Source organism: Procambarus clarkii, chromosome 19 (genome assembly GCF_040958095.1).
Source record: "Procambarus clarkii isolate CNS0578487 chromosome 19, FALCON_Pclarkii_2.0, whole genome shotgun sequence".
Lineage (NCBI taxonomy): Eukaryota > Metazoa > Arthropoda > Malacostraca > Decapoda > Cambaridae > Procambarus > Procambarus clarkii.
In genome coordinates, this window is record NC_091168.1 from 20,502,242 (window position 1) to 20,529,929 (window position 27,688).

The 27,688-nt window shown below is 42.0% G+C and overlaps 1 protein-coding gene across 1 annotated transcript; it reads left to right on the forward strand.

The window, feature by feature from the left end:
- The first annotated feature begins 2,561 nt into the window (after nt 1-2,561).
- LOC123757694 (alpha-glucosidase) lies at nt 2,562-27,079 on the forward strand. Its single transcript, XM_069327087.1, is given in 15 exon segments — nt 2,562-2,701; nt 7,223-7,372; nt 8,607-8,722; nt 17,031-17,210; nt 17,487-17,647; nt 17,959-18,084; nt 19,923-20,001; nt 21,370-21,514; nt 22,696-22,855; nt 22,857-22,904; nt 23,179-23,299; nt 24,459-24,593; nt 25,415-25,610; nt 26,173-26,328; nt 26,580-27,079. Coding segments are annotated over 14 exon segments (1,788 nt in total). The 5' UTR covers nt 2,562-2,701; nt 7,223-7,286; the 3' UTR covers nt 26,659-27,079.
- The last annotated feature ends 609 nt before the right edge of the window (nt 27,080-27,688 follow it).

Consider the following 27,688-nt stretch of genomic DNA (forward strand, 5'->3'; position numbering starts at 1 on the left):
TGAGGACGAGGAGCTGGGATATGAGGCCAAGGAGCTGGGATATGAGGACGAGGAGCTGGGATATGAGGCCAAGGAGCTGGGATATGAGGACGAGGAGCTGGGATATGAGGACGAGGAGCTGGGATATGAGGACGAGGAGTTGGGATATGAGGACGAGGAGCTGGGATATGAGGCCAAGGAGCTGGGATATGAGGACGAAGAGCTGGGATATGAGGACGAGGACCTCGGATATGAGGACGAGGACTTCGGATATGAGGACGAGGAGTTGGGATATGAGGCCAAGGAACTGGGATATGAGGCCAAGGAACTGGGATATGAGGCCAAGGAACTGGGATATGAGGCCAAGGAACTGGGATATGAGGACGAGGAGTTGGGATATGAAGACAAGTCCGAAACGCTTTGCGCAATAAAGGCTTCAGGCATTGTATGTACTAGCTCTATCTATAAATCCATCAATGTTTTTTATGTCACCTTGTATGTATGTACTGTACCTGAATAAATGTTTGATTTGATTTGACAAGGAGCTGGGACAGAACATATGGTGCCCAACCGCTTGAACCATCGGGGATCGAACCCTCCCTGACCTGCAAGAACCCTGGCCCTACCAACCAATCCAAGCGGTTCGACTAATTTGGGCGTACTTTTGTCCCAATGATATTGTTAATTGAGTGACTGACACGGATTTTAGCGTTGGGCAATGTGGTGTTCAGTGCAATGACGGCACTCTTGCAATGTTAACAGGACATTAGGGTTGCACAGTCAGGTGTCCGATATGAGTAATTCATCATGATTGCATAATCATTGCCATGATAATGTCTTATACTTGGTATTGGTTAATGCTTGTGATGCAGTTGAGTGAATGGTCACAGGCAGAGAACAAGGCCCTGTAACAAGTGACGACGTTGGGTCTGTCCTGGACCCCTTATGTGACCTTGTGTGACCTTGTGTGACCTTATGTGACCTTGTGTGACCTTGTGTGACCTTATGTGACTATGTGACTATGGTCAATAGTGCGATCTGTCTCAGCTTTGTGACTCTCTCTCAGCTCTCCTTCTACCTCTTTTCTTCCCATCTTCTTATGTCACTTTTTGTTTCTCGTATCCTACTTTTCTTGTCGCATTTCTCCTCCCTTTTCTGCTTGCATTGTCTACCTGTCATCAGGGCTTTTACAGTTCATTTATTTTTATGTTAGCTTCGTTTTCGGGCTTTACAACTCTCCCTCTTACCCCCTCACTTTCCCCTTTCCCTCCCACTTTGTCTCCTCTCTCTCTCCCTCTCACACTCCCACTGGTCAAATTTCAGACGATTCTTCAATCCAATTTTTTTTATATAAACATGGATACAGTTCTAACATATGGAAAAAATAGCGATATTGTTATCAGAATAGAGGATCTGACTTGATACAGTCTCAGAATATCGGTTAGACTGTCTCGGTGAAAATGTCTGTCAATGCACCTCAACCCTAAGTTAGTGTCTCTTAAATTGTGACTCCATCAACTGCTACAATCACACTCCATCAACTGCTACAATCACACTCCATCAACTGCTACAATCACACTCCATCAACTGCTACAATCACACTCTATCAACTGCTACAATCACACTCCATCAACTGCTACAATCACACTCCATCAACTGCTACAATCACACTCCATCAACTGCTACAATCACACTCTATCAACTGCTACAATCACACTCCATCAACTGCTACAATCACACTCTATCAACTGCTACAATCACACTGCATCAACTGCTACAATCACACTCCATCAACTACTACAATCACACTCTATCAACTGCTACAATCACACTCCATCAACTACTACAATCACACTCCATCAACTGCTACAATCACATTGGTTCTGGAACCTATATATACCAGTTGACTAAGGGTTGAGAGGCGGGCCAAACCCCGCCACCATGTAATCCACACCTGGTGCAACAAATGGGGGCTTTGGTTTGAAGCACCAAAATTTAACCAATATAAAAACATTTGCAACAATGTTAGTGCCAGAGCTAAGAGAGTTGAGCTATGAGGACAGGTTAAGGAAACTGGACCTCACAGCCCTGGAAACAGAGGGAATATGATCGTAACATACAAGATACTGAAGGGGGAATTGTCAAGATGAACAAGGACTGCTTTTTTGAAATGGAGACAGTAAATCAAGAGGACACTGATGGAAGCTGAAAAAGCAAATTTTGCCAAAATCAAAGGAAATAATACAGAAAAGTGAAAAAAAATGTAATGCACTGAAAGAAGAAGGTTTGGAAGCCACCTTCATTCTCAATTTTAAAACCAGATTCGACATAAAATTCGCCAGTCAAAACAACTGCATTATAATACAACACAGGTATAACAAGGCTAGTAGGAGAGGCATAAATAACTAGAACTGGCTCTATAGTCACTAACACGTAACCACCACTACCACCACCCACCTCTCTCCCCTCTCTTACACCCCCATCACCATCCCCTGCCACCTCTTCCCCCTCTCCCTCAGCACTGAAAGATGTAATATCATTTCCATATATAAAAGTATAATGAGGAGCCAGAGAACACCCACTCGAGGCAGTTCTAGAAGCAGCCAGTACCTCTCATCCCACACTCACTCTCCGCCAGCCTCACAGGTCTGTGGATCGCTATCACTTCATCTCTCGCTATCCAACTCACGTCGTTACAGCATTCTTCATATCCCCCCATGTGGTGAGTGACCCCTTGACTCATACTGATACATTGGTTCGTTTGGTGTGAGTGGTAGTGGACCCCATACCCATCCTGTGAGTGATAGTGGACCCCATACCCATCCTGTGATTGCTAGTGGATCCCATACCCATCCTGTGAGTGATAATGAATCCAATGTCCATCCTATGAGTAGTAGAGGACACTATAGCCATCCTGTGAGTGGCAGTGGACCCCCATATCCATCCTATGAGTGATAGTGGATCCCATACCCATCCTGTGAGTGGCAGTGGATTCCATACCCATCCTGTGAGTGGCAGTGGACCCCATACCCATCCTGTGAGTGGCAGTGGACCCCATACCCATCCTGTGAGTGGGAGTGGACCCCATACCCATCCTATGAGTGGGAGTGGACTCCCCCCCCCCGCCCTCATAGCGGAAAAATATGTATGGACTTAAACGATTGATTATGTGAACTTAAACAAGTTTGTTTACTCGTAACTGAGAGTTTAAAGCAGTCTGCTCACAATCGACTGGACCCGGATTTGATTTCCGGCCAGACGGAGACGTTTGGGCACGTTTTCTTTCACCTAATGCCTCTGTTAACCTGGCAGTAAATAGGTTCCTGGGAACTAGACAATTGTTGAGGGTTGCGTCCTGGGGAAGTTAAGTCGTCAGCCTAGTCCCAAGAGGGACTTCGATAGGCCGAATAGACTGCTTCTCCTCTGCAATGATAATTCAAAGCCTAGGCCTAGCAACATTTTATCAACAATGCCGCATAGGCCTATAGGATAACGCGAAACAGCTTTTGTTGACCTGTGTGAGGTAGCTCCTATTGGCCCATACGAGGCAGCTCCTATTTATCCTCAAATTCATATATTTGTCTAACCTGCGCACGAAACAACGCAGCAGTTCCAAGTCCGTTATATCACCGTGTAGTATGTTCTATAAAACAACAATCCAGTTTCCAAATTAGTATTTGTCTTGGTATTTTCTGAATCAAAATTTTGTATCCATTATTTTCTGAAACAAAATTTGGTATCCATTGTTATAGTATTTTGTTCTGATATATATTAACTTTATTTTTACGAAACTTATGTCTAATAATCTATTTGTATAATAAACATTTACGCCTTCCCCATTGTTCGTTAAATCCATTCACTGTGCGTTAGAACCGTTCTTTGTTCGTTAAATCCATTCACTGTGCGTTAGAACCGTTCTTTGTTCGTTAAATCCATTCACTGTGCGTTAGAACCGTTCTTTGTTCGTTAAATCCATTCTCCTGTTAGTCTAATCCATTCACTGTTCATGCAATCTATTCACTGTTCGTTAAATTCTTTCAATGTTTGTTAAATCCGTTTGTTGTTCGTTGCATGTGATCACTGTTCACTGAACCGGGTGATGTTGTTCCCTATTATCTTAAGATTTTATTTAATTTATTTTTATTTATATACAATAAGGTCCAATGGGTTGAGAAAGTACATACATTGAGGAGTGAATGTCACAATGTTACAAGAGCAACCAACATGCCTTGTCTCATTTCCGTGCAGTACAACGGACTATAAATTCCTGTTTATTTTAAGTGGTATACATGACGTTCAAAGCACAGCATTAAAAACAGATAAATTGCAAATGCAATATTACCATGTTGCGTGTGCAAGACTAAGCTTGTTTCTGCAACACTGAGAGTGAAACACAGCTTCCCTTGAGAGTGAACTGAGAGTTGCACAAAGGCTAGTAGGTCATGAGTAGGCTATGGGATATGAGGCCAAGGAGCTGGGATATGAGGACGAGGAGCTGGGATATGAGGCCAAGGAGCTGGGATATGAGGACGAGGAGCTGGGATATGAGGCCAAGGAGCTGGGATATGAGGACGAGGAGCTGGGATATGAGGCCAAGGAGCTGGGATATGAGGACGAGGAGCTGGGATGATGGGATTAATGCTGAGAGCAACATTGCAATCAGAACAAGCGAATTATCAACCCCTGTAAGACCATACACAGAGATCACACTAACGTGATGCATCAAATGAACAACAAATACGGGATCCAGTAAGTTCAGTAGAACCTCGGTTTCAATCCTTTTTTAACCCTGTCGTAGCTCAGTCGATTAAGGCAGTGTCTGGGATGCTCCCGGACGCAGGTTCGAATCCTCGTCACGGCCCATGTGGATCTGTTCCTGTAAGACCATAGCTGCCCAGCTCACTAGCTTCACTAACCAGTTCACGCAACGTCATCATATATACAAATCACACCTCATTATCCCAAGATGTCAAGATGTCACCCCTGCGGGGGGGAGGGGGGGAGGAGGTGTTGCAATCGACTGGCGCTCCATACTACAAACTGAGGAACACTGAAAATCGTTTTTTTTAAGAACTGGTTCTGTCTTCAGGTCTCGTAACTCGACTCTTAAGTTACGATGTTGTTCGTGGTTCGTTGTGCGGTAATGCAAATGTAAACAAAGCCGCTATCATTGAGAACAGATCTACGGGTTTCGTAAATGGTTGCGTAAATATTTGATGAATTCTGCCCTGGGTGCGTGACTCATCTACCACACCCACACCTTCCTCTGTGTGAAGAGTGACCAGGTGTGGCTGTGAGTGACCAGGTGTGGCTGTGAGTGACCAGGTGTGGCTGTGAGTGACCAGGTGTGATTGTGAGTGACCAGGTGTGACTGTGAGTGACCAGGTGTGACTGTGAGTGACCAGGTGTGACTGTGAGTGACCAGGTGTGGCTGTGAGTGACCAGGTGTGACTGAGAGTAACCAGGTGTGACTGTGAGTGACCACGTGTGGCTGTGAGTGACCAGGTGCGACTGTGAGTGACCAGGTGCGACTGTGAGTGACCAGGTGCGACTGTGAGTGACCAAGTGTGAGGTGAACACCAATATTGTATTCACCTGCATTGTATTCGTCAACATTGTATTCACAAAGAAATCCTATTAACGTGATGTATCAATGAGAAAATTAGAATCCATGTGGAGGATTCGAACCTGCACACTGGGTACACCCAAGCACACCCCTTAGACCATTTAACCATGACATGGTAAACAGCACTGCAACCTGGGATTCAACTGAATCCTCTAGGGGGTTCCTTAGTCTTCAGTTGAAGCCTCAGGACTCTTAGTGTTCAAGATTTTAAACACCTGATTAAGAGTTCAAAAGTGTTTGAAAACTAGACTAGAGAGTTCAAAAGCGACTTGAACACTCAAGAAGAGTTCAAAAACGCCTCAAACACAAAAATCCACAGCAGATGCATTAACCCAAGCATTTACATCACAATCTGGGGTCATTGATCACGCTGACTGTTGGTGGAAGCATTACACACACACACACACACACACACGTGACGAGTCAAACTAAAGGTAAAACTAACTGGACGATGATGAGGGGGAAATGCTTAAGTATAAGATACAACTCAAGCGGTTTCTGCATCCTGTACTGTCTATCAACAGTACTCGCTTGATTGCTGCTTCTGAGTACTTCCACTGCTATTTGAGTACTTGACTGGGTATTACTTTTGAGTACTTGACTGGCTATTACTTTTGAGTACTTGACTGGCTATTACTTTTGAGTACTTGACTGGCTATTACTTTTGAGTACTTGACTGGCTATTACTTTTGAGTACTTGACTGGGTATTACTTTTGAGTACTTGACTGGCTATTACTTTTGAGTACTTGACTGGCTATTACTTTTGAGTACTTGACTGGCTATTACTTTTGAGTACTTGACTGGCTATTACTTTTGAGTACTTGACTGGGTATTACTTTTGAGTACTTGACTGGCTATTACTTTTGAGGACTTGACTGGCTATTACTTTTGAGTACTTGACTGGGTATTACTTTTGAGTACTTGACTGGCTATTACTTTTGAGTACTTGACTGGCTATTACTTTTGAGTACTTGACTGGCTATTACTTTTGAGTACTTGACTGGCTATTACTTTTGAGTACTTGACTGGGTATTACTTTTGAGTACTTGACTGGGTATTACTTTTGAGTACTTGACTGGCTATTACTTTTGAGTACTTGACTGGGTATTACTTTTGAGAAAATAAATGTAAAAATAACCTAATATATGTATAGATTTTGATTTGATTAAAGTGAGCTGATTTGTTAACATCTTATATAGCTTAAGTAATAGAAGATTTAACATGTGTTAAAAATGTTTATTTAGTTACTATTGTATGACAATTTATTTACTACATTCTTTAAGTACCGACGAAGCTGCAAGTCATTTCATAACATAATTTGCTCAACCGTCTTAGTGGTTGTCACGATATATTTGAGAAATACTTTAAATACTTTATATCAGGTTGAAACTGACCAATGTTAATCCACAGACGCACGGCAGGCATCTCCCATTGGCTGAAATCCCACTTGTTTAGGTCTCATTGGCTCTGCAGATAACAGAGTCTATCCTGATTGGCTGACTGCTGATATTAACGTAGCGACGACGATGATATCTTCTCTCTAATGCATAGTGGGCTACGTCAGGAGTTTTTACTCCCCGAGACATGATTTGCAAGCAGTATTCTCCCCCCACCAGAGAAGGCGAGAGCGGAAGACACCTTCGAGGCTACACAGGTCCCTGAAGGAGGAGTAAGGAAGCCATGGGGAAGGACACGGCGCTGCTCATCTTGGTCCTGCTGCTGCTGGCCGCTATCATCGCTATCATCATTGTCTGCTTCAGGACCACGTAATGTTAATTTTCATCATTTATCTTCGTCTAAGAGATTAATGGCTTGGCGGTTTCCCTTGATAATTCCTTCCTTCCTTCGTCTAAGAGAGAATGTGGCTGTCTGCCTGTTTGTCCAGTAATGGCGGACAGACGCTTGAAGCGCTAGCTTCACTATTTAGGTTTTCAAGATGACACGTGGCTGGGATGGGATTGTCGTAGGCTGATCGGAGTTGGAAACACAGTGGCCCCCCCTTAAGAGACATTTCCATATCATATTAGTTTGATCTGAACCTTATTCGTATGGTTTTTGGAATGGGGTAACACAAATAGTAAGGTAAATTAAATTATTTATTTTCATCTTACGTCTGGCAGTGACTACATCATTTTAGAAATGAAATGTTGAATGTTTGAGGGAGAGATTTTCAGGCGGCAAATGCTGCTTGAAAATCTAAGGCAAAATCAAATGCAGAATGCACTTAACAATTTAATTAAATACTATGTTAACTAAATAAAGATATTATACACAGAGATCACACTAACGTGATGCATCAAATACGGCCCTTGTGGATTTGTTCATTTAAATAAAGATATCTTAATATGGAAAGAAATAATGTTTATATGGTAAGGAAAGCTTATCTTCTGCTGATAGGCCTTAATGGCCTTCCCGCGGGTGATAGGCCTTAATGGCCTTCCCGCGGGTGATAGGCCTTAATGGCCTTCCCGCGGGTGATAGGCCTTAATGGCCTTCCCGCGGGTGATAGGCCTTAATGGTCTTCCCGCGGGTGATAGGCCTTAATGGTCTTCCCGCGGGTGATAGGCCTTAATGGCCTTCCCGCGGGTGATAGGCCTTAATGGCCTTCCCGCGGGTGATAGGCCTTAATGGTCTTCCCGCGGGTGATAGGCCTTAATGGCCTTCCCGCGGGTGATAGGCCTTAATGGTCTTCCCGCGGGTGATAGGCCTTAATGGTCTTCCCGCGGGTGATAGGCCTTAATGGTCTTCCCGCGGGTGATAGGCCTTAATGGCCTTCCCGCGGGTGATAGGCCTTAATGGCCTTCCCGCGGGTGATAGGCCTTAATGGTCTTCCCGCGGGTGATAGGCCTTAATGGTCTTCCCGCGGGTGATAGGCCTTAATGGTCTTCCCGCGGGTGATAGGCCTTAATGGTCTTCCCGCGGGTGATAGGCCTTAGACACGACGTTACATCCTCTTGACTCCCAGTGGCTGGTTGGGTAATGAGAGTCGTGTGCCCACAGGTACGGATTGCGCCCCTTGGAGGAGGAGGAGCCCCTGTGGAAGACCAGCGTTGTCCATCAGGTCCACGCTCGCTCCCTCTACGATGTCCACCCTAATGGAACAGGGGACATTGCCGGTAAGACTAGCATTAATCAAGCAATAATATGTGCACTTACGAAACCTCTGCATTTTCCTCAATCGGGAGGAAGAGATCCTGGGAGACGCTGCGAGATCCTTCACAACCCAAACTTATCATTGTTACAGAAACTTCTAAGCGCTTCCCACCTCGTAAACTATTTATTATATGTAAGCTATAGCCGCCATGAGTGAGGGAAGATGTACAGGTTTCGTAATGATTTTTACCTCAGTTAAATATGTGAATAATTAGTTTCGGTTACGTATAAAGACTCATCTAAAAATCAGTAATCTTCCAAAGATCTGTATAATTGGTCTATAAAATAAGGAATTTCTAGCACACTTCTATTAGTATAAAAAAATACGAATAAATGAAACGGAAGCTCCTATTGGCCCTTGAAAGTCAGCTCCCATTAAACTATACGAGGCAGCTCCTATTGGTCCAAGCGAGGCAGCTCCTATTGGTCCAAGCGAGGCAGCTCCTATTGGTCCAAGCGAGGCAGCTCCTATTGGTCCAAGCGAGGCAGCTCCTATTTATATCCAACAAAACTCATTCAAATACATGTCTAACCTACGCTTGAAACAATACATCAGTCCCACGCCTATATGGAAATTTGTTCCATAAGTCAACACCACTGTTTCCAAGCCAGTATTTACCCAGGGCTTTCCTGAATCTCAACTTAAATTTATATTCATTGTTTCGTGTTCTACTGTGTTCTAATTTTAAATATATTTATAAAGTCAAAATGTACAAGTGTATGTATGTGTGGTATTTCAGCTCTTTGAGTATACACCTTAATGTCATGCCATTCAATTATCAGCTAGGAAATACATTATACATAAAGCTCAAATAAGCTATGAATACTTATGTATATGTTTATAAATAATATAATCTAAAGTCTGAGAAATTAACAAGGCCTATTTACATAGATGCACGAGAGAAATTATATTTTTTTATAAATTATAAGAACATAAGAACAAAGGTAACTGCAGAAGGCCTATTGCCCCATACGAGGCAGCTCCTATCTATAACCACCCAATCCCACTCATACACTTGTCCAACCCGCGCTTGAAACAATAGAGGGACCCCAGTACTTCCTATTCTCAAGAAGTACTCATAATATATAAGAAGTTCCAACTAAATGCATTACTCAAAAACCTACAAAACTGCTTCTAATATTTCCCCTTAAATATTCTATTCTTCTTTTGTGATTTATTCTCTAATCTCAATCACTCAGTTGACTCGAATTGCAGTGTTGTTTACCGCTCCTGTGCCAGGTAAGTCCACTACGGGCTCGCCATAGCCCGTGCTACTTGCAACTTTTTTTTGTTCCGTGTAGCTGAATCTAAAACACCAAGAGCAGTGTTCTTCTCAACTGTTGTGGAAAGAGTCTTCCACACCGGGGGGGGGGAATTAGGAGTTGGAACGACTTAATTACCTGTTGGAGCGACTTAATTACCTGTTGGTACTACTTAATAACCTGTTGGAACTACTTAATTACCTGTTGGTACTACTTAATAACCTGTTGGAACGACTTAATTACCTGTTGGAACGACTTAATTACCTGTTGGAACGACTTAATTACCTGTTGGTACTACTTAATAACCTGTTGGAATGACTTAATTACCTGTTGGTGCTACTTAATAACCTGTTGGAACGACTTAATTACCTGTTGGAACGACTTAATTACCTGTTGGAACGACTTAATTACCTGTTAGAACGACTTAATTACCTGTTGGAACGACTTAATTACCTGTTGGAACGACTTAATTACCTGTTGGAACGACTTAATTACCTGTTAGAACGACTTAATTACCTGTTGGAACGACTTAATTACCTGTTGGAACGACTTAATTACCTGTTGGAACGACTTAATTACCTGTTGGAACGACTCAATTTCCTGTTGGAACTTGTTTGCGATAATAATTTAGTCCCGAACTCTGCTTAGGACTAAAGTATTCTTACCGGTTGGTCAGTAAGCTGTTATGGTGGCTGTTTATAATTGGCTCTTATCACGTCATCACGTGATAAGGTCCAGAACAATATAGTTATTATGAATGAGTTGTGTTCATAGAGTTCAGTCAGGTTGTTGTGACTTGCTCTCTGCCTCTATATATATATATATATATATATATATATATATATATATATATATATATATATATATATATATATATATATATATATATATATATATATATATATATATATATATATATATGTGCATAATCTTGAATTAATTTCTCAGATTATAAATTGTATTAATATTAAACAAATACTTAACGGAAGTACTCGTAGCTCGTTTGTTTACAATGTATGATGTATTTCTTGACAGGTGCTTGAGTGATGAACCTGTGTATACATAGTCAATTACTATGTATACTTAATTACCTGTTGGAACGACTTAATTACCTGTTGGAACGACTCAATTTCCTGTTGGAACTTGTTTGCGATAATAATTTAGTCCCGAACTCTGCTTAGGACTAAAGTATTCTTACCGGTTGGTCAGTAAGCTGTTATGGTGGCTGTTTATAATTGGCTCTTATCACGTCATCACGTGATAAGGTCCAGAACAATATAGTTATTATGAATGAGTTGTGTTCATAGAGTTCAGTCAGGTTGTTGTGACTTGCTCTCTGCCTCTATATATATATATATATATATATATATATATATATATATATATATATATATATATATATATATATATATATATATATATATATATATATATATATATATATATATATATATGTGCATAATCTTGAATTAATTTCTCAGATTATAAATTGTATTAATATTAAACAAATACTTAACGGAAGTACTCGTAGCTCGTTTGTTTACAATGTATGATGTATTTCTTGACAGGTGCTTGAGTGATGAACCTGTGTATACATAGTCAAGATCAAGGCAAGACGCACCTGTGATACATATGTAGCCTTTATGTATATATTGTAAATAAATATAACTTTAGCACCTGTGGAATTATTTTTCACCAACAGGAGGAAGTTAACTATCAGGGGTAAAGCGCCAAGCCATTGTGACTGTAGCACTTGGAAGGGGTCAGGATAAGGATTTGGGATGGGACGGAGGGAAAGGAATGGTGCCCAAACACTTGAACATAAGAACAAAGGCAACTGCAGAAGGCCTATTGGCCCATACGAGGCAGCTCCTATATATAACCACCCAATCCCACTCATATACATGCCCAACCCACGCTTGAAACAATCGGTTGGATGGTTGGGGATTGAACGCCGACTTGCATGAAGCGAGACCGTCGCTCTACCGTCCAGCCCAAGTGGTCGGACACCAACAGAAGGAGAAGAACATTATTACCTCAGTGGAGGAACTAACTATTATCAACCTCTTGTATTCTAAATAGGAACTAACTATTATCTACGTCTTGTCGTTTGAAAAGTTTGCGTATAATCACTGGATAAATAATTCCAATATGCAAATATCTTCAATACATGGTAATGAGAAATGAGTTTTAGGTTACACAGACGTAATTAATTATATATGAGGTTGTGGTAATTAGCGTATGAGGGAGGTTTGGATGACTGGAGCCTCTTGTATTTAAACAAAGGGTAGAATATACCATTACTTAAACAAATGGCATAATATGACCTTACTGAAATCAAGGTAAATTAACTGTTTACATTAAACAAACTAAGATAAATATTGCGTATAGAAAACGGGACGTAACACTATCGGTGGAAAATCCAAAAACTTGTCGCATTTTGAGGTCAAAATCCCCAACGGGCAAAATATGATGTACTATAAACAATAGCTATTCACGAATATCCACGTGTTCTATGTGTTTGTTAAACGGTTAGGTTAGGGTCGAGGAGGTTTTAGTACATGTTTTGTTGGCTGTGACGTCACGAGAGAGGACGGGCTTGGGGGGGGGGGGTTGTCTCCTCCACTTGTAAAACAATGAACTATTTCTTTACAAAAAACAAATGGTTTAAAATATGCCAAACATACAGCAAAGGACGTGTATATATATATATATATATATATATATATATATATATATATATATATATATATATATATATATATATATATATATATATGTTTCATTGAATATGACCGCATATTCTGTATTTATTATTTTCTGGTTTAGGGCTTCTATCCCTCTAACTATTTTCTTAGCATCAGGGCTTAATTGAAATAGGAGTTCTCCAAAACTCATTTTCGTACTTTTAAGGTGAAGAAAAGAAGTGATTTACTATAGAGTGTATTTACACTTATTTGTATAATTTGCACGACGTTTCGAACCTCCATGGTTCATTCTCAAGTGAACAGATCTTACAATATTAGTTGATTTTATACCCGCATTAGGTCAGGTGATAATACAATGAAGGTGAAAAACATGGGGGGATACATAAGTGAGGTGAAACATAGAGGCTGCAGAAGGCGTATTGGCCCATACGAGGCATCTCCTATCCAAACACAAAGATTAATCCAGTGTAATTGGCCTGTTATGTTGGACATTGTCTTCTGTGTTGGCATCGATATGTTCTTGTCTTGTCCTTACTCTCATGGTTGGTAGAGTAAATAGTTCCGTGATTTGGGTGTTCATGGTAGGTCGCTCTATTCTTATGTGAATTGCCTCAAGAATTTGTAATCTTCTTGAATCTTGGGTTTTGTCTATTATGCAAGTATTCTTGTTCAACATTTCTCTTGTTAGAGTAATGTCATGGGCTTGTCTCATGTGATTCCTAGGGGCACCAGATTGAAGATGGCATGTCAAACGCCTCGTCAGCTTGGTCGACGTCATACCTATGTACTTACATTGAAGGTTACATCCTTCGTGGGGGCAAGTGTACATGTATACAACGCTTGACTGCTGTAGAGGGTTCTCCGTCGGCTTCGGGCTGTTTTTGATAAGGAGTTCGGAAGTCTTCTTGGTTTTGTAGAATATTATCAGGTTTATGTTTTGGTTAGGAGTAGTGCTTCTTACTCCTTTACGGATTATTTCTTTCATTATTCTTTCCTCTTTTATATGTTCGCTGTGCATGGTTGATTTGTAATATAATTTTATTGGGGGTGTTGTGGTTTCTGTTCTAGGTTCTGAATTATACCAACGGTCCAAGTGTCTTCTTATAGCAGCGTTTATTTCCGCGTTGCTATATCCGTTGTTCACCAATACCTGAGTTACTCTTTCAAACTCTCTACTCACGTTGCTCCATTCAGAGCAGTGGGTAAGCGCTCGACGAATATAAGCATTGAGAACAAGTAAGTTTAGTCTACAATCATCAGCAGATTTCCTAGAATTGATCAAATCTACCCAGCCCGATGGAATCATCGCTTCCCTGGACGTTGAATCCTTATTTACCAACGTCCCAGTCGACACAACCATAGGAATGATACTGGACAGAGTATACAGAGACGAGAGCACCCCCAAATTAGACATACCTGAGCCACACTTGAAAAGTCTTCTCGAAGCATGTACAAAGGAAGCCCCTTTCATCAGTCCACAAGGAGACATGTATTTACAAATAGACGGAGTAGCAATGGGCTCCCCCTTAGGAGTTTTATTTGCTAATTTTTATATGGGAACCATCGAAGATAGGGTCTTCAGTAGCAGACAAAAACCAACTGTATACTGCCGTTATGTAGATGACATATTCGTAATAGTAAAAGACTCAGATGAACTAATTGACCTAAAAAGACACCTAGAGAGAGAGTCAGTACTCCGATTTACACATGAAAATAGTGAAAATAACAGTCTGCCATTCTTGGATGTACTAATAACAAAAACAGGAACCTCTTTAAGCACCAACGTATATACCAAGCCCACCAACATAGGATTATGCCTGAACGGTAGAAGTGAGTGCCCCCAAAGATACAAAGCCAGTGTTCTCAATGCTTATATTCGTCGAGCGCTTACCCACTGCTCTGAATGGAGCAACGTGAGTAGAGAGTTTGAAAGAGTAACTCAGGTATTGGTGAACAACGGATATAGCAACGCGGAAATAAACGCTGCTATAAGAAGACACTTGGACCGTTGGTATAATTCAGAACCTAGAACAGAAACCACAACACCCCCAATAAAATTATATTACAAATCAACCATGCACAGCGAACATATAAAAGAGGAAAGAATAATGAAAGAAATAATCCGTAAAGGAGTAAGAAGCACTACTCCTAACCAAAACATAAACCTGATAATATTCTACAAAACCAAGAAGACTTCCGAACTCCTTATCAAAAACAGCCCGAAGCCGACGGAGAACCCTCTACAGCAGTCAAGCGTTGTATACATGTACACTTGCCCCCACGAAGGATGTAACCTTCAATGTAAGTACATAGGTATGACGTCGACCAAGCTGACGAGGCGTTTGACATGCCATCTTCAATCTGGTGCCCCTAGGAATCACATGAGACAAGCCCATGACATTACTCTAACAAGAGAAATGTTGAACAAGAATACTTGCATAATAGACAAAACCCAAGATTCAAGAAGATTACAAATTCTTGAGGCAATTCACATAAGAATAGAGCGACCTACCATGAACACCCAAATCACGGAACTATTTACTCTACCAACCATGAGAGTAAGGACAAGACAAGAACATATCGATGCCAACACAGAAGACAATGTCCAACATAACAGGCCAATTACACTGGATTAATCTTTGTGTTTGGATAGGAGATGCCTCGTATGGGCCAATACGCCTTCTGCAGCCTCTATGTTTCACCTCACTTATGTATCCCCCCATGTTTTTCACCTTCATTGTATTATCACCTGACCTAATGCGGGTATAAAATCAACTAATATTGTAAGATCTGTTCACTTGAGAATGAACCATGGAGGTTCGAAACGTCGTGCAAATTATACAAATAAGTGTAAATACACTCTATAGTAAATCACTTCTTTTCTTCACCTTAAAAGTACGAAAATGAGTTTTGGAGAACTCCTATTTCAATTAAGCCCTGATGCTAAGAAAATAGTTAGAGGGATAGAAGCCCTAAACCAGAAAATAATAAATACAGAATATGCGGTCATATTCAATGAAACATGTTTGAAAGAAAACCTGCTGCCAGTATACACCTATATATATATATATATATATATATATATATATATATATATATATATATATATATATACACGTCGAATTACTGCCCCCCCCCCCAGGATACAACCCCACAACAAGCTTGACTATCTCTTTGGTACCTGTTTACCACTAGGTGAACAGTGGCATCAGGTGATAGGAAACGCGCCCATCTATATCTGTCCCGCCCGGGATTCGCGATTGTCAATCGAAGAACGACCCTGACTGTTCTACCGGAACTCTAAAAGTTAATCTGCTTTCATTTAGAATACAATTAGTGGCTTAGCTGGAAAATCTGGGCTGTGAGAAACGTTCCTTCAAGGAGTTGACTAGACCACACACTAGAAGGTGAAGGGACGACGACGTTTCGGTCCGTCCTGGACCATTCTCAAGTCGATTCCTTCAAGGACCTGCTGCCACACGCACGACCACTGCCATTCGATTCACCTGGATTGTGTGTGGGTCTCGAACCGTGGTCCCCACGTGTGTGAGGCGTGGCTATATCGACTGGGCTATGAAGAGTCTTAAAAGGAAAGTTTCCAGAAGCAGCATCCTGCGGCCAAACTGATGTTTTGTTTCCACTGCCATCTTTGAGTCCATGTCCCTCGACGCCTGGCGACGCCTCGGATCGCTTTCAAAAATCCCTGAATATTCCCATCTAACAATACTCTACTTGTAGCAAATATAAAATAATCCACTTTTCACTAACAAAACGTTTTTTATTTATTCTACCGGTTATCCATAATTATTAAATATAGGAAGGTACTACTTAGCTGGGCGGAGGGATAATGACGACCTTCGGTCAGCCAGCACTCAGCTGTCATGGAGGTTCTTTACACAGATAATCAGGCACAGATAATCCTGTATCAGTAACACACACGACACCAAACTGCGCTCTATAATCTTGTTTATCACAAGTCCTTAAGTGTAAAAACTGACGAACTCTGGGGCCAGGTCGACACCCATATAGATGTGTCGTGGGGCTCCTATACTCATGGAGATTCGTCTTCGCGTGTCACTACGCGCGGAGATTAGTCTTGGATCCGTGAATCAATTACGCGCAAGAAACCACAAAATCGCAGCGCTAAAAAAAAGTCTCCTTAAAAATGCGTTAATCCACGAAACTGCTCGGATTTTTCGTCATGTCCGTACCCTTGTGGTTACGAACTGGCTTTCGAGTCCAAAGTTAGAGGAACATTCCCACTGCGTGATGGGACTCCAATCTCCTCCCTCTCCTGCAGGAATCACCTCCAAGGCGGACTACCTGAAGGAGCTGGGTGTTGGCATCGTATGTATCAGTCCGATTTACAAGTCACCCATGAAGGACAGCGGGTTCGATATCTCAAATTTCACAGACATCGATCCTGTCTTCGGTAACATGGCGGAGTTCGATGATCTCATTACCGCATTCCACCAGAGAGGTCAGTTACTATTTATGTCACCTATGTTGCACATACGTTGCTATCTATATTGCTATCTATGTTGCTATCTTGTTACCTAGGGGTTTGTATATTTTGGCCACTCACTATCCTTCAGTCAAATCACTCTATCCACCTACACTTCACCTAACCATTCAGGTGAACAGAAACCTGTACCGCAGATATAATCTTTTCCTTAAGCGCTAGATATAATCCTCTAATCATTCAACTCTCCACTTTCAACTCCCTCTATTCATTCCACCTCTCCATGAACCACAGGCGTGAAGGTAGTGCTGGAGATAGTGCCCAACCACAGCAGTGACCAGCACGAGTGGTTCTTGAGGTCTGTGGAGGGCGAGGCGCCCTACGGTGACTACTACACGTGGGCGGACCCCAAGGGCGTCGACGCCCATGGCAACCCCGTCCCCCCCAACAACTGGGTCAGTAACCACCCCTCTACCGTAACTTGGAATTAAATCAAACCTCAAAAAATGCATTCATTAACGGTTGTACTATAATTGAACTGTTTTACGCATAATTATAGGGCATACACCTAATTATACACATATTACAGATAATCATTTACACATAATTGCATAAGTGACATTGGACTGAAATATTTAAGTAACGGGATCAGCTTGGTGACTCGGTGGAGAGCTGGTCACGAGGCTGTAGCAAGATGATAACACACCCCCTTTGCAATATATCAAGATGGTGTCCTTGTAACAATAACAGCATGGTGGTCTTGCAGATGAGCGTGTACAAGGGCTCAGCATGGCAGTGGAACGAGAAGCGTCGACAGTTCTACCTCCACCAGTTCTTGGCCGAAGAACCTGATCTTAACTACCGCAACCCGCTCCTGAGGGAGGAAATGAAGGTGAGAATGGCATCTGTCGCTTCAAGTATGTTTATTGGGGGCAAGAAAGAAATACATCTCAAAGGGATAGAGTAAGCTTAGGTTATTTCTATCCCCTCCTCTATCGCTTCTGGTCATATTATTCTAACTATCCACTTTGAGTGGTTGGTATAGGACGCTGGCGTCGCTTCTATCAGGGCAGGTGTTCGATCCTCAGCGGTGGAAGCGGTTGGGCACGGCTCCTACTGACTCTTCGTCCTCATATCCCAATTTCTTGTCCTCATTTCTCAGTCTCTTTTCCTCAGTTTTCTGTCCGGAAGATTTTGCACCCGCAAAAGTAACGAATCTTGGCTGCTTTCTCACAAAGATTATCATGTAACCAGTCCAATCTTCCCTTATCTTATTACCTCTTAGTCTTTCTCTCGTGTAACTCCAATATGTTTAGCAGACATGACTTTTGCAACCGAAAATTACAAGACAATCCCAGATAAGGTTGCAACAAGGTTTCACGAAGGCCTTCTTGGATTTAACAACTGTACTCTCATTTGAAGTATATTTAAATGAGCCGAGTGTGTAAAGGACAATAACATTATATATATATATACCTTGACTTTGTAAAAGTCAAGGTATATATACCTTGATATATTTGATATATAAAAATATTGATATATTTTATATATATTTGATTCTTAGGTATTAGTGGGTACATGGTATTAGGAGGTACATGGTATTAGAGTTTATTTTTAAGAGGTTTTAGATGTATTAGAGGTATTAGGGGTGGCTATCCTAAGTTGGATTAGGGCATTTGTATCTGTTAGATAACAGAAGGTTAGCATTAACGGTAATGTTAATTAACAGTAATGTTAATTTAATTAAATAAATTAAATTAAGACGACCTTCTGAGCACAAAAAGGAAAGTTGATATAATGTTTTTTGATTGATTAGTTACTTTTTTAGGCTTCTCAAGAAGCTGCACTTGTCCAAGTTAGTTAACTCATTTAATGCCATTTTGGAACTGTTCTATTACAATTAAACCTTTGACTTACACCTGATGATTCTGTTCACCTAGTAGTAAATAAGTATCAGAGGTTTAGGAAACTGTTGTAGGGCACATTCTGGTGAAGGTCAATAGATATCCTAAGAGGACCTTACGCCTGATACCTCTGTTCACTTTAGCAGCAATTATAGTCATCTGGGAGATAGAGAACTGCTGTGGGGCCTGCATCTTGCAAACCATCAATTTCTATGTTTGCAACAAGGAGGAAGAGGATTCCTTTTCCCCTGATGTTTGGAAACCTCATTAATAAGTTTCGTCATGTCACATTAACGGGCCTGAAATCGAGACACCCCAACCCTAAAGAGCCGACGTTTCGGTCCGTCCTGGACCACTATATATCAAGTGCCAGCGTTTCGGTCCGCCCTGGATCATTATATCAAGTGCCGACGTTTCGGTCCGCCCTGGATCATTATATCAAGTGCCGACGTTTCGGTCCGTCCTGGACCACTATATATCAAGTGCCGACGTTTCGGTCCGTCCTGGACCACTATATATCAAGTGCCGACGTTTCGGTCCGTCCTGGACCACTATATATCAAGTGCCGGCGTTTCGGTCCGTCCTGGACCACTATATATCAAGTGCCGACGTTTCGGTTCGTCCTGGACCACTATATATCAAGTGCCGACGTTTCGGTTCGTCCTGGACCACTATATATCAAGTGCCGACGTTTCGGTTCGTCCTGGACCACTATATATCAAGTGCCGGCGTTTCGGTCCGTCGGAAAATGGAGTGAGGTCTCGTCTATATATCTTGCTGGACCTGGTCTTAACAACTGGACACTTTCTCTCCCTTGTCTGACCAGAAAGTGTTGGTCTTCTGGGTGGAGAAGGGTGTGGACGGCTTTATGGTCCAGACACTCACACACCTGCTCGAGACGGAAGGTAAATGATTGTTGCTACTTCCTGTATTGTTGAGTGTTGGTGATTCCTTGATTGTTGCTGCTGTCCTGATTGTTGATTGTTCCTGCTTTATTGTCTGTTGATTCTTCCTGCTTTATTGTCTGTTGATTGTTGCTGCTTTATTGTCTGTTGATTCTTCCTGCTTTATTGTCTGTTGATTGTTGCTGTTTCATGGATTGTTGACTGTTATTTTTATTACTGATTGATGCTTTCTTGATTGTTATTGTTTCTGTGATTGTTGCTGCTTCCATGATTGTTGATTGTTATCGTTTTCCTAACTTACTTATTCCTGTTTCTCTAAACAAAACAGCTGGACTTTTGTCTCGTTTACTTATTTAAAGAAAACAGTAAAATATCACAGGTTGAAAAAGCACTCCACTGGGCCCACTGACAATAAAATTAAACAGCAAACTCTCTCTATGGTAACTTTATACACATCTTAGTTCCTTGTCCTCATATCCCAGCTCCTTGTCCTCATATCCCAGCACCTTGTCCTCATATTCCAGCTCCTTGTCCTCATATTCCAGCCCCTTGTCCTCATATCCCAGCTCCTTGTCCTCATATCCCGGCTCCTTGTCCTTATAACCCAGCTCCTTGTCCTCATAACCCAGCTCCTTGTCCTCATAACCCAGCTCCTTGTCCTCATAACCCAGCTCCTTGTCCTCATATCCCAGCTCCTTGTCCTCATATCCCAGCTCCTTGTCCTCATATTCCAGCCCCTTGTCCTCATATCCCAGCTCCTTGTCCTCATATCCCAGCTCCTTGTCCTCATATTCCAGCCCCTTGTCCTCATATCCCAGCTCCTTGTCCTCATATCCCAGCTCCTTGTCCTCATATCCCAGCTCCTTGTCCTCATAACCCAGCTCCTTGTCCCCATAACCCAGCCCCTTGTCCTCATATCCCAGTTCCTTGTCCTCATAACCCAGCTCCTTGTCCCCATAACCCAGCTCCTTGTCCTCATATCCCAGTTCCTTGTCCTCATATCCCAGCTCCTTGTCCTCATATCCCAGCTCCTTGTCCTCATATCCCAGCTCCTTGTCCTCATATTCCAGCCCCTTGTCCTCATATCCCAGCTCCTTGTCCTTATAACCCAGCTCCTTGTCCTCATATTCCAGCCCCTTGTCCTCATATTCCAGCCCCTTGTCCTCATATCCCAGCTCCTTGTCCTCATATCCCAGCTCCTTGTCCTCATATTCCAGCCCCTTGTCCTCATATCCCAGCTCCTTGTCCCCATAACCCAGCCCCTTGTCCTTATATTCCTTCTAAGTGCTATATAGCCCCTACTGGCTTAGCGCTTTCTCCAGGTAAATTACCTTACCTTGGCTGTGATCTTTGGACGGCTATTGGCAGATCTGAGCCAAGATGAGCCCACAGCCTCTGGCCCTCACGACCCGCGGGACTACAACTACCTCAACCACACCTTAACTACCAACCATCCTGAGACGCTGGTGGTTCTGAGGGAGTGGCGTTTAGTACTCGATCAGTACCCAAACAAGTGAGTACGTTGCTTGTTCTTATCTTGACCCGTTCCAAGTACTATCTCTCTCTCTCTCTCTCTCTCTCTCTCTCTCTCTCTCTCTCTCTCTCTCTCTCTCTCTCTCTCTCTCTCTCTCTCTCTCTCTATATATATATATATATATATATATATATATATATATATATATATAACAAATTCAGTTGCATATTGTCCTGGGGACCATTCAGGTTTGTTCGCATATATATATATATATATATATATATATATATATATATATATATATATATATATATATATATATATATATATATATATGCAATGTTTACTCTCTGCAACTCCATAAAAAAAAATGCAGCAGTTTTGATTTTTTTTGTAGAGTTCATTTTTTTAATTAAATATAAATATCCCCAAGTCATCTATTAATAAAGGCAGGCAAATTGCTCGTAATAGTTCTTTTTAGTTTGAAACAGAAAGAAGAATTCAATATTAAGAATACAATAATTTTGTCATTGTCAATGAAGTTTTTATATTACTAAAAGAATTTAATATCAATGTAGCATTTTAGAAATCTTGATATCATTAATAAATTCCCCCAGGTAGTTGCAATGGAAGTATGTATAACATTCAGTGTAAAGATTGTAATACAAACAGTTATACAGCTTGACCAGAGAATATAAGAACACATATCTAGTATAAGAACCGGTCAAGAGTCCAATCCATTATCTGTTCATTTAAGGGATTGTAATCATCCCATTGACTGGACTAATTCATGAAAAACTGTGGATTGTAAATCAGTTACTGAAAGAAATATTATTGAATCTTCGTTTACAAAATAGGCTGAGAAATATTTTAATATTTAGGCCCAATTTTTAACCTGAGAAATTTGAAAGGTCAAATCCTTAAGATGTCTGATCCGTATAGAATGTATTACAATCTTTACGAGGTATTTTGTAAATGACACAATTATCACTACGAGGGCTGTTTCTAACTAATAATTTACCAATTTGATTTTCATAATTAAACACATCATGTATATACAAATTTTTTTTAAAGTCTTGAATAATGAAAAATAATAAAACTATGCTCATTATTTTTAAAATATAAAATCCCCCCATTTTATATATTTGTTTACTGTTACTAAATAATATATCCCATCACATATATATATATAGCATATTACATATACTTCACACACACAGGGTGTTGATGGTGAGTCCAACAGGGGAAAATAGTGAGTCAGTAATGAGTTACTACGGTAACTCTACTCACCCCTTGGCCGACATCCCACTCAACTCCTTGCTGATCAACAGTCTAACGGATCGCAGCCACGTGACTGGCCCAACTCTACGGTCCATTATAGGACCTTGGTCTTGACAAGCTACCCAAGGGAAAGTGGGCCAACTGGTTGGTGAGTTGGTCTCGGTATTCACATGTTTGACAATTAAACATTTGACAGGTTAAAGTTTTCGCTTTGAATTATGGGAGTTGATCTAACATTCATCCACCTGTCCCACACATTCGTCAACCTGTCAATCATACATTCACCAGTACCACATACAGCCACTTCAACGTCACGTATGAATACACTCTCCATACACATCTGACGCCACAAAAATAGTCTACCATTAAAAAACACAGAAAACGGTACAAAAATTCAATGATAAACTAACATATTTGCCCAGTTAGGCAACGCGGACCAGAGACGGACGGCGACGCGCGTGGGCACCGACCTGGTAGATGCCCTCAACATGATGACCCTTCTACTGCCCGGTACCCCAGTTGTCTACTACGGCGAGGAGATAGGTAGGTGATGCCCTCTGCTCGCGCCCCTCCTGTAGGCAGCGAGCTGAGGTAATTATGAGGAGAAATGTGGCCTTGGAAGGGATATATGAGGATAAGGAGCTGGGATATGAGGACAAGGAGCTGGGATATGAGAATAAGGAACAGGGATATGAGAACAAGGAGCTGGGATATGAGAACAAAGAGCTGGGATATGAGAATAAGGAACAGGGATATGAGAACAAGGAACAGGGATATGAGAACAAGGAGCTGGGATATGAGAACAAGGAGCTGGGATATGAGAATAAGGAACAGGGATATGAGAACAAGGAACAGGGATATGAGAACAAGGAGCTGGGATATGAGAACAAGGAGCTGGGATATGAGAACAAGGAGCTGGGATATGAGAATAAGGAACAGGGATATGAGAACAAGGAGCTGGGATATGAGGACAAGGAGCTGGGATATGAGAACAAGGGGCTGGGATATGAGGACAAGGAACAGGGATATGAGGACAAGGAGTTGGGATATGAGAACAAAGAGCTGGGATATGAGAACAAGGAGCTGGGATATGAGAACAAGGAGCTGGGATATGAAAACAAGGAGCTGGAATATGAGGACAAGGCGCTGGAATATGAGGACAAGGAGCTGGGATATGAAAACAAGGAGCTGGAATATGAGGACAAGGAGCTGGGATATGAGAACAAGGAGCTGGGATATGAGAACAAGGAGCTGGGATATGAGTACAAGGAGCTGGGATATGAGTACAAGGAGCTGGGATATGAGAACAAGGAGCTGGGATATGAAAACAAGGAGCTAGAATATGAGGACAAGGAGCTGGAATATGAGTACAAGGAGCTGGGATATGAGAACAAGGAGCTGGGATATGAGAACAAGGAGCTGGGATATGAGGACAAGGAGCTGGGATATGAGGACGAGGAACAGGGATATGAGAACAAGGAGCTGGGATATAAGCACAATGAGCTGGAAGACCCCAAGCACTATAGTCAATCAGGAAAACATACAGCTACTTTCCTGTTTAATATAGGGACCATATTGTAATAGTGACGAATGTGATGATGGCCATCTAGTTATGTATCCAGACTGTAACAGTGACCTGGTTATCTACCCCTCACGTCGTTGTAGCAACCTGTGTACATAGGACTTGTGGTAATACCTGCAGGTATGGAGGACACGGAGATCACCTGGAATGAGACGAGGGACTCCCTGGGACTCCGCTGGGGACCCGACCACTACCGGGACCATAGCAGGGACCCCGCCAGGACACCAATGCAATGGGACGACTCTAAACTGGCCGGTGGGTGACGTGGTTTTAAAGAAGTTGTTAAGAAATTTTAAAGAAACCCAACTTCTGGGTATGCTCGGCCAAGCTACGGTCGACCCCTAGAGACAACCTCTCTATTCACAATTGGTATTTTCTCACAGATAAATTAATATCTATATCTATTAAATATAAGTGTTTTGTATGCCTGACCGAGCATGGAGGCCAAACCCCCATAAGGCGTAGCCCCACCTAACTTTCCAAGATGAATCATAGGGGGTATGGGAATGTCATAGGCTAGTAGGGGCTAACACCAGTGTCACATATTAAGAAATATCAGCATGTATAGCAAACCCCATAAAGTCTGAAATAGAGGTTGTGCTTTCCATGGAGTTATTTAGCAATTCCAGTGTTTCGTATTGTTAAATGTTCTGAGAAATGGGATAGAAAGATTTGAAAAAGGGAATAGGCTAGAGAGGGGGAAAAGGAAGTAGGTGGATGTGGAGAGAGTGGGAGGAGAGGTGAAAGAGGGGAAGTTGGAAGCTGTTGGGGAGAGGGGGGGGGGATAAATGAATAGAGGAGTAAATTATCAGGGGAAAGCGCCAAGCCATTAAGACTATATGGCACTTAGAAGGGGTCAGGATAAGGATTTGATATGGGACGGGGGTGGGAAAGGAATGGCGACCAATCACTTATGGACGGTCGGGGAATTGAAACACCGACCTGCATGAGGCTCTACCGTCGCTCTACCGTCCACCCCCCCAAGTGATCGGGGGCTGAGAAGAGGGAGGAAACATGGCTCTTTATAGTTTGTTGCCCGTCTAAACTACCGTCCCCTCCTCCCCCCCCCCGTCCAGGCTTCACTACAAGCAACAGCACGTGGCTTCCCGTCAACCCCAATTACAAGACGCTCAACGTGAAGGGCCAATCAGAGGCCCCTCAGAGCCACCTGAAGATCTTCAAGGAACTGACGGTGTTGCGGGGACAGGAAGCCTTCAGGGACGGTTATCTGCAATTTCCTGTGGTCACTAAAAACATTTTTACGTTCATCAGGTTAGTTTTTAAAATATTTGTGCTAATTAAATTCTCATTTGAATTTACGAGACATAAAATGCTTTTCTTCCTGCAGTATTATAAAGACTTGATACTTTAAAAACTGTAATTAATTTAAAAAAATTAATTTAGGCCACCACAAATTAATTTAGGATCTTTAGCTATTGTGTGGCACCCCTATTGTGTGGCACCCCTATTGTGTGGCACCCCTATTGTGTGGCACCCCTATTGTGTGGCACCCCTATTGTGTGGCACCCTATTGTGTGGCACCCTATTGTGTGGCACCCCTATTGTGTGGCACCCCTATTGTGTGGCACCCTATTGTGTGGCACCCTATTGTGTGGCACCCCTATTGTGTGGCACCCCTATTGTGTGGCACCCCTATTGTGTGGCACCCCTATTGTGTGGCACCCTATTGTGTGGCACCCTATTGTGTGGCACCCTATTGTGTGGCACCCTAAACAAAAACCCTCCAGCGGGTGACGAGGCTCGAACTTACCACCACCAACCGAAACCTTTAACTCGACTTGAGAGTGACTGACAGACTGTTCGTACCCCCCAGGTACGTGGAACGTGCCGACTCGTACATGCTGGTCATCAACACGTCGGTGGATGATGTTGTCGTCAACCTGCGCCTCAACTCCACTGTTCAACTCCCTCAATCTGGCACTGTGGTCCTCCGTTCCTCGTCTGACACGTCCGCTGACACGCTGCCTGGGTGAGTGGCAGCATATTCGTGTCAGCTTCTTATGACGTCAGACGCCAGTGATGTCAGGTTCCTTTTGATGTCAGGTACCATTTGATGTCAGGTTCCTTTGATGTCAGATTCATTTAATGTCAGGTTCATTTGATGTCAGGTTCATTTAATGTCAGGTTCATTTGATGTCAGGTATTTGATGTCAGGTTCCTTCAGCTCTTCTGAAGAGATATATGTGACATAATTTTTAACACACATATGCCTCCCTACAGGTCAGAGGTGCTCTTGGACGAGGTGCATCTGGTAGCTGGCGAAGGACTGCTTCTCAAACTCTCCTTACAGTCTCCATAGCTCCTGTCAACCCACACGTGTCATTCACACACACACCTGTAAACACAAGTGTCAAAACACTGGTCCATACACCTGCCAACACTCATGTCAATAACCATATTAAAACACCTGTCAACACACCTGTCAACTCCCCTCCCAGCGAGTGCTCACATGCTTTACTCCCCCACATCAAAGTTATGTTCAACTAATTATTTTGAACAGTGAAATGAAAGTAGTTAAGAGTCAGCAGGGGACTGTTCTCCCCCCCTTTCTCTTCACTCTCAACCTGATCTATTCTGTCTTCCTTCTCCTTCTGCTCCCCTCTTTATCCTTCTCCTCTTCTTCTTTCTCCTAATCCTCCTCCTCCTGTTCTTCCGGGTTGCATCGCTTCCCTTTACTCTACAACTTTGATGTCAACAATAAAGCAGCTGTTCAGAATTATTGTACAGGACATGTTATTTTCCTACTGATTATACTAACAAATATATTAACGTTTTAAGCAGCTGTATATGCACAATTGCAGTTAAAAAAAACAGCGTTAATAGATATATATACCGGTACAAAAATTAATTAATGTGATTTATTAGATTTATTCGGATAATCAGATCAAGACTGGTTACAAAATATGATGGTGAATTTAACAAGATTATTACAAAATTGACCTTGTGTAGACCTAAACATGGCATTTTTTTCAAAAGGCTATGTTTATTAATGAGCTAAATATTTTAACTTACTGAAAATATATTCGGGATATACAAGAAGAAATAAACAGTCTCCGTGGTGTAGTGGTAAGACACTCGCCTGGCGTTCCGCGAGCGCTATGTCATGGGTTCGTATCCTGGCCGGGGAGGATTTACTGGGCGCAATTCCTTAACTGTAGCCTCTGTTTAAATTAACAGTAAAATGTGTACTTGGATGAAAAAACGATTCTTCGCGGCAGGGGATCGTATTCCAGGGACCATAGGATTAAGGACTTGCCCGAAACGCTACGCGTACTAGTGGCTGTACAAGAATGTAACAACTCTTGTATATATCTCAAAAAAAAAAAAAA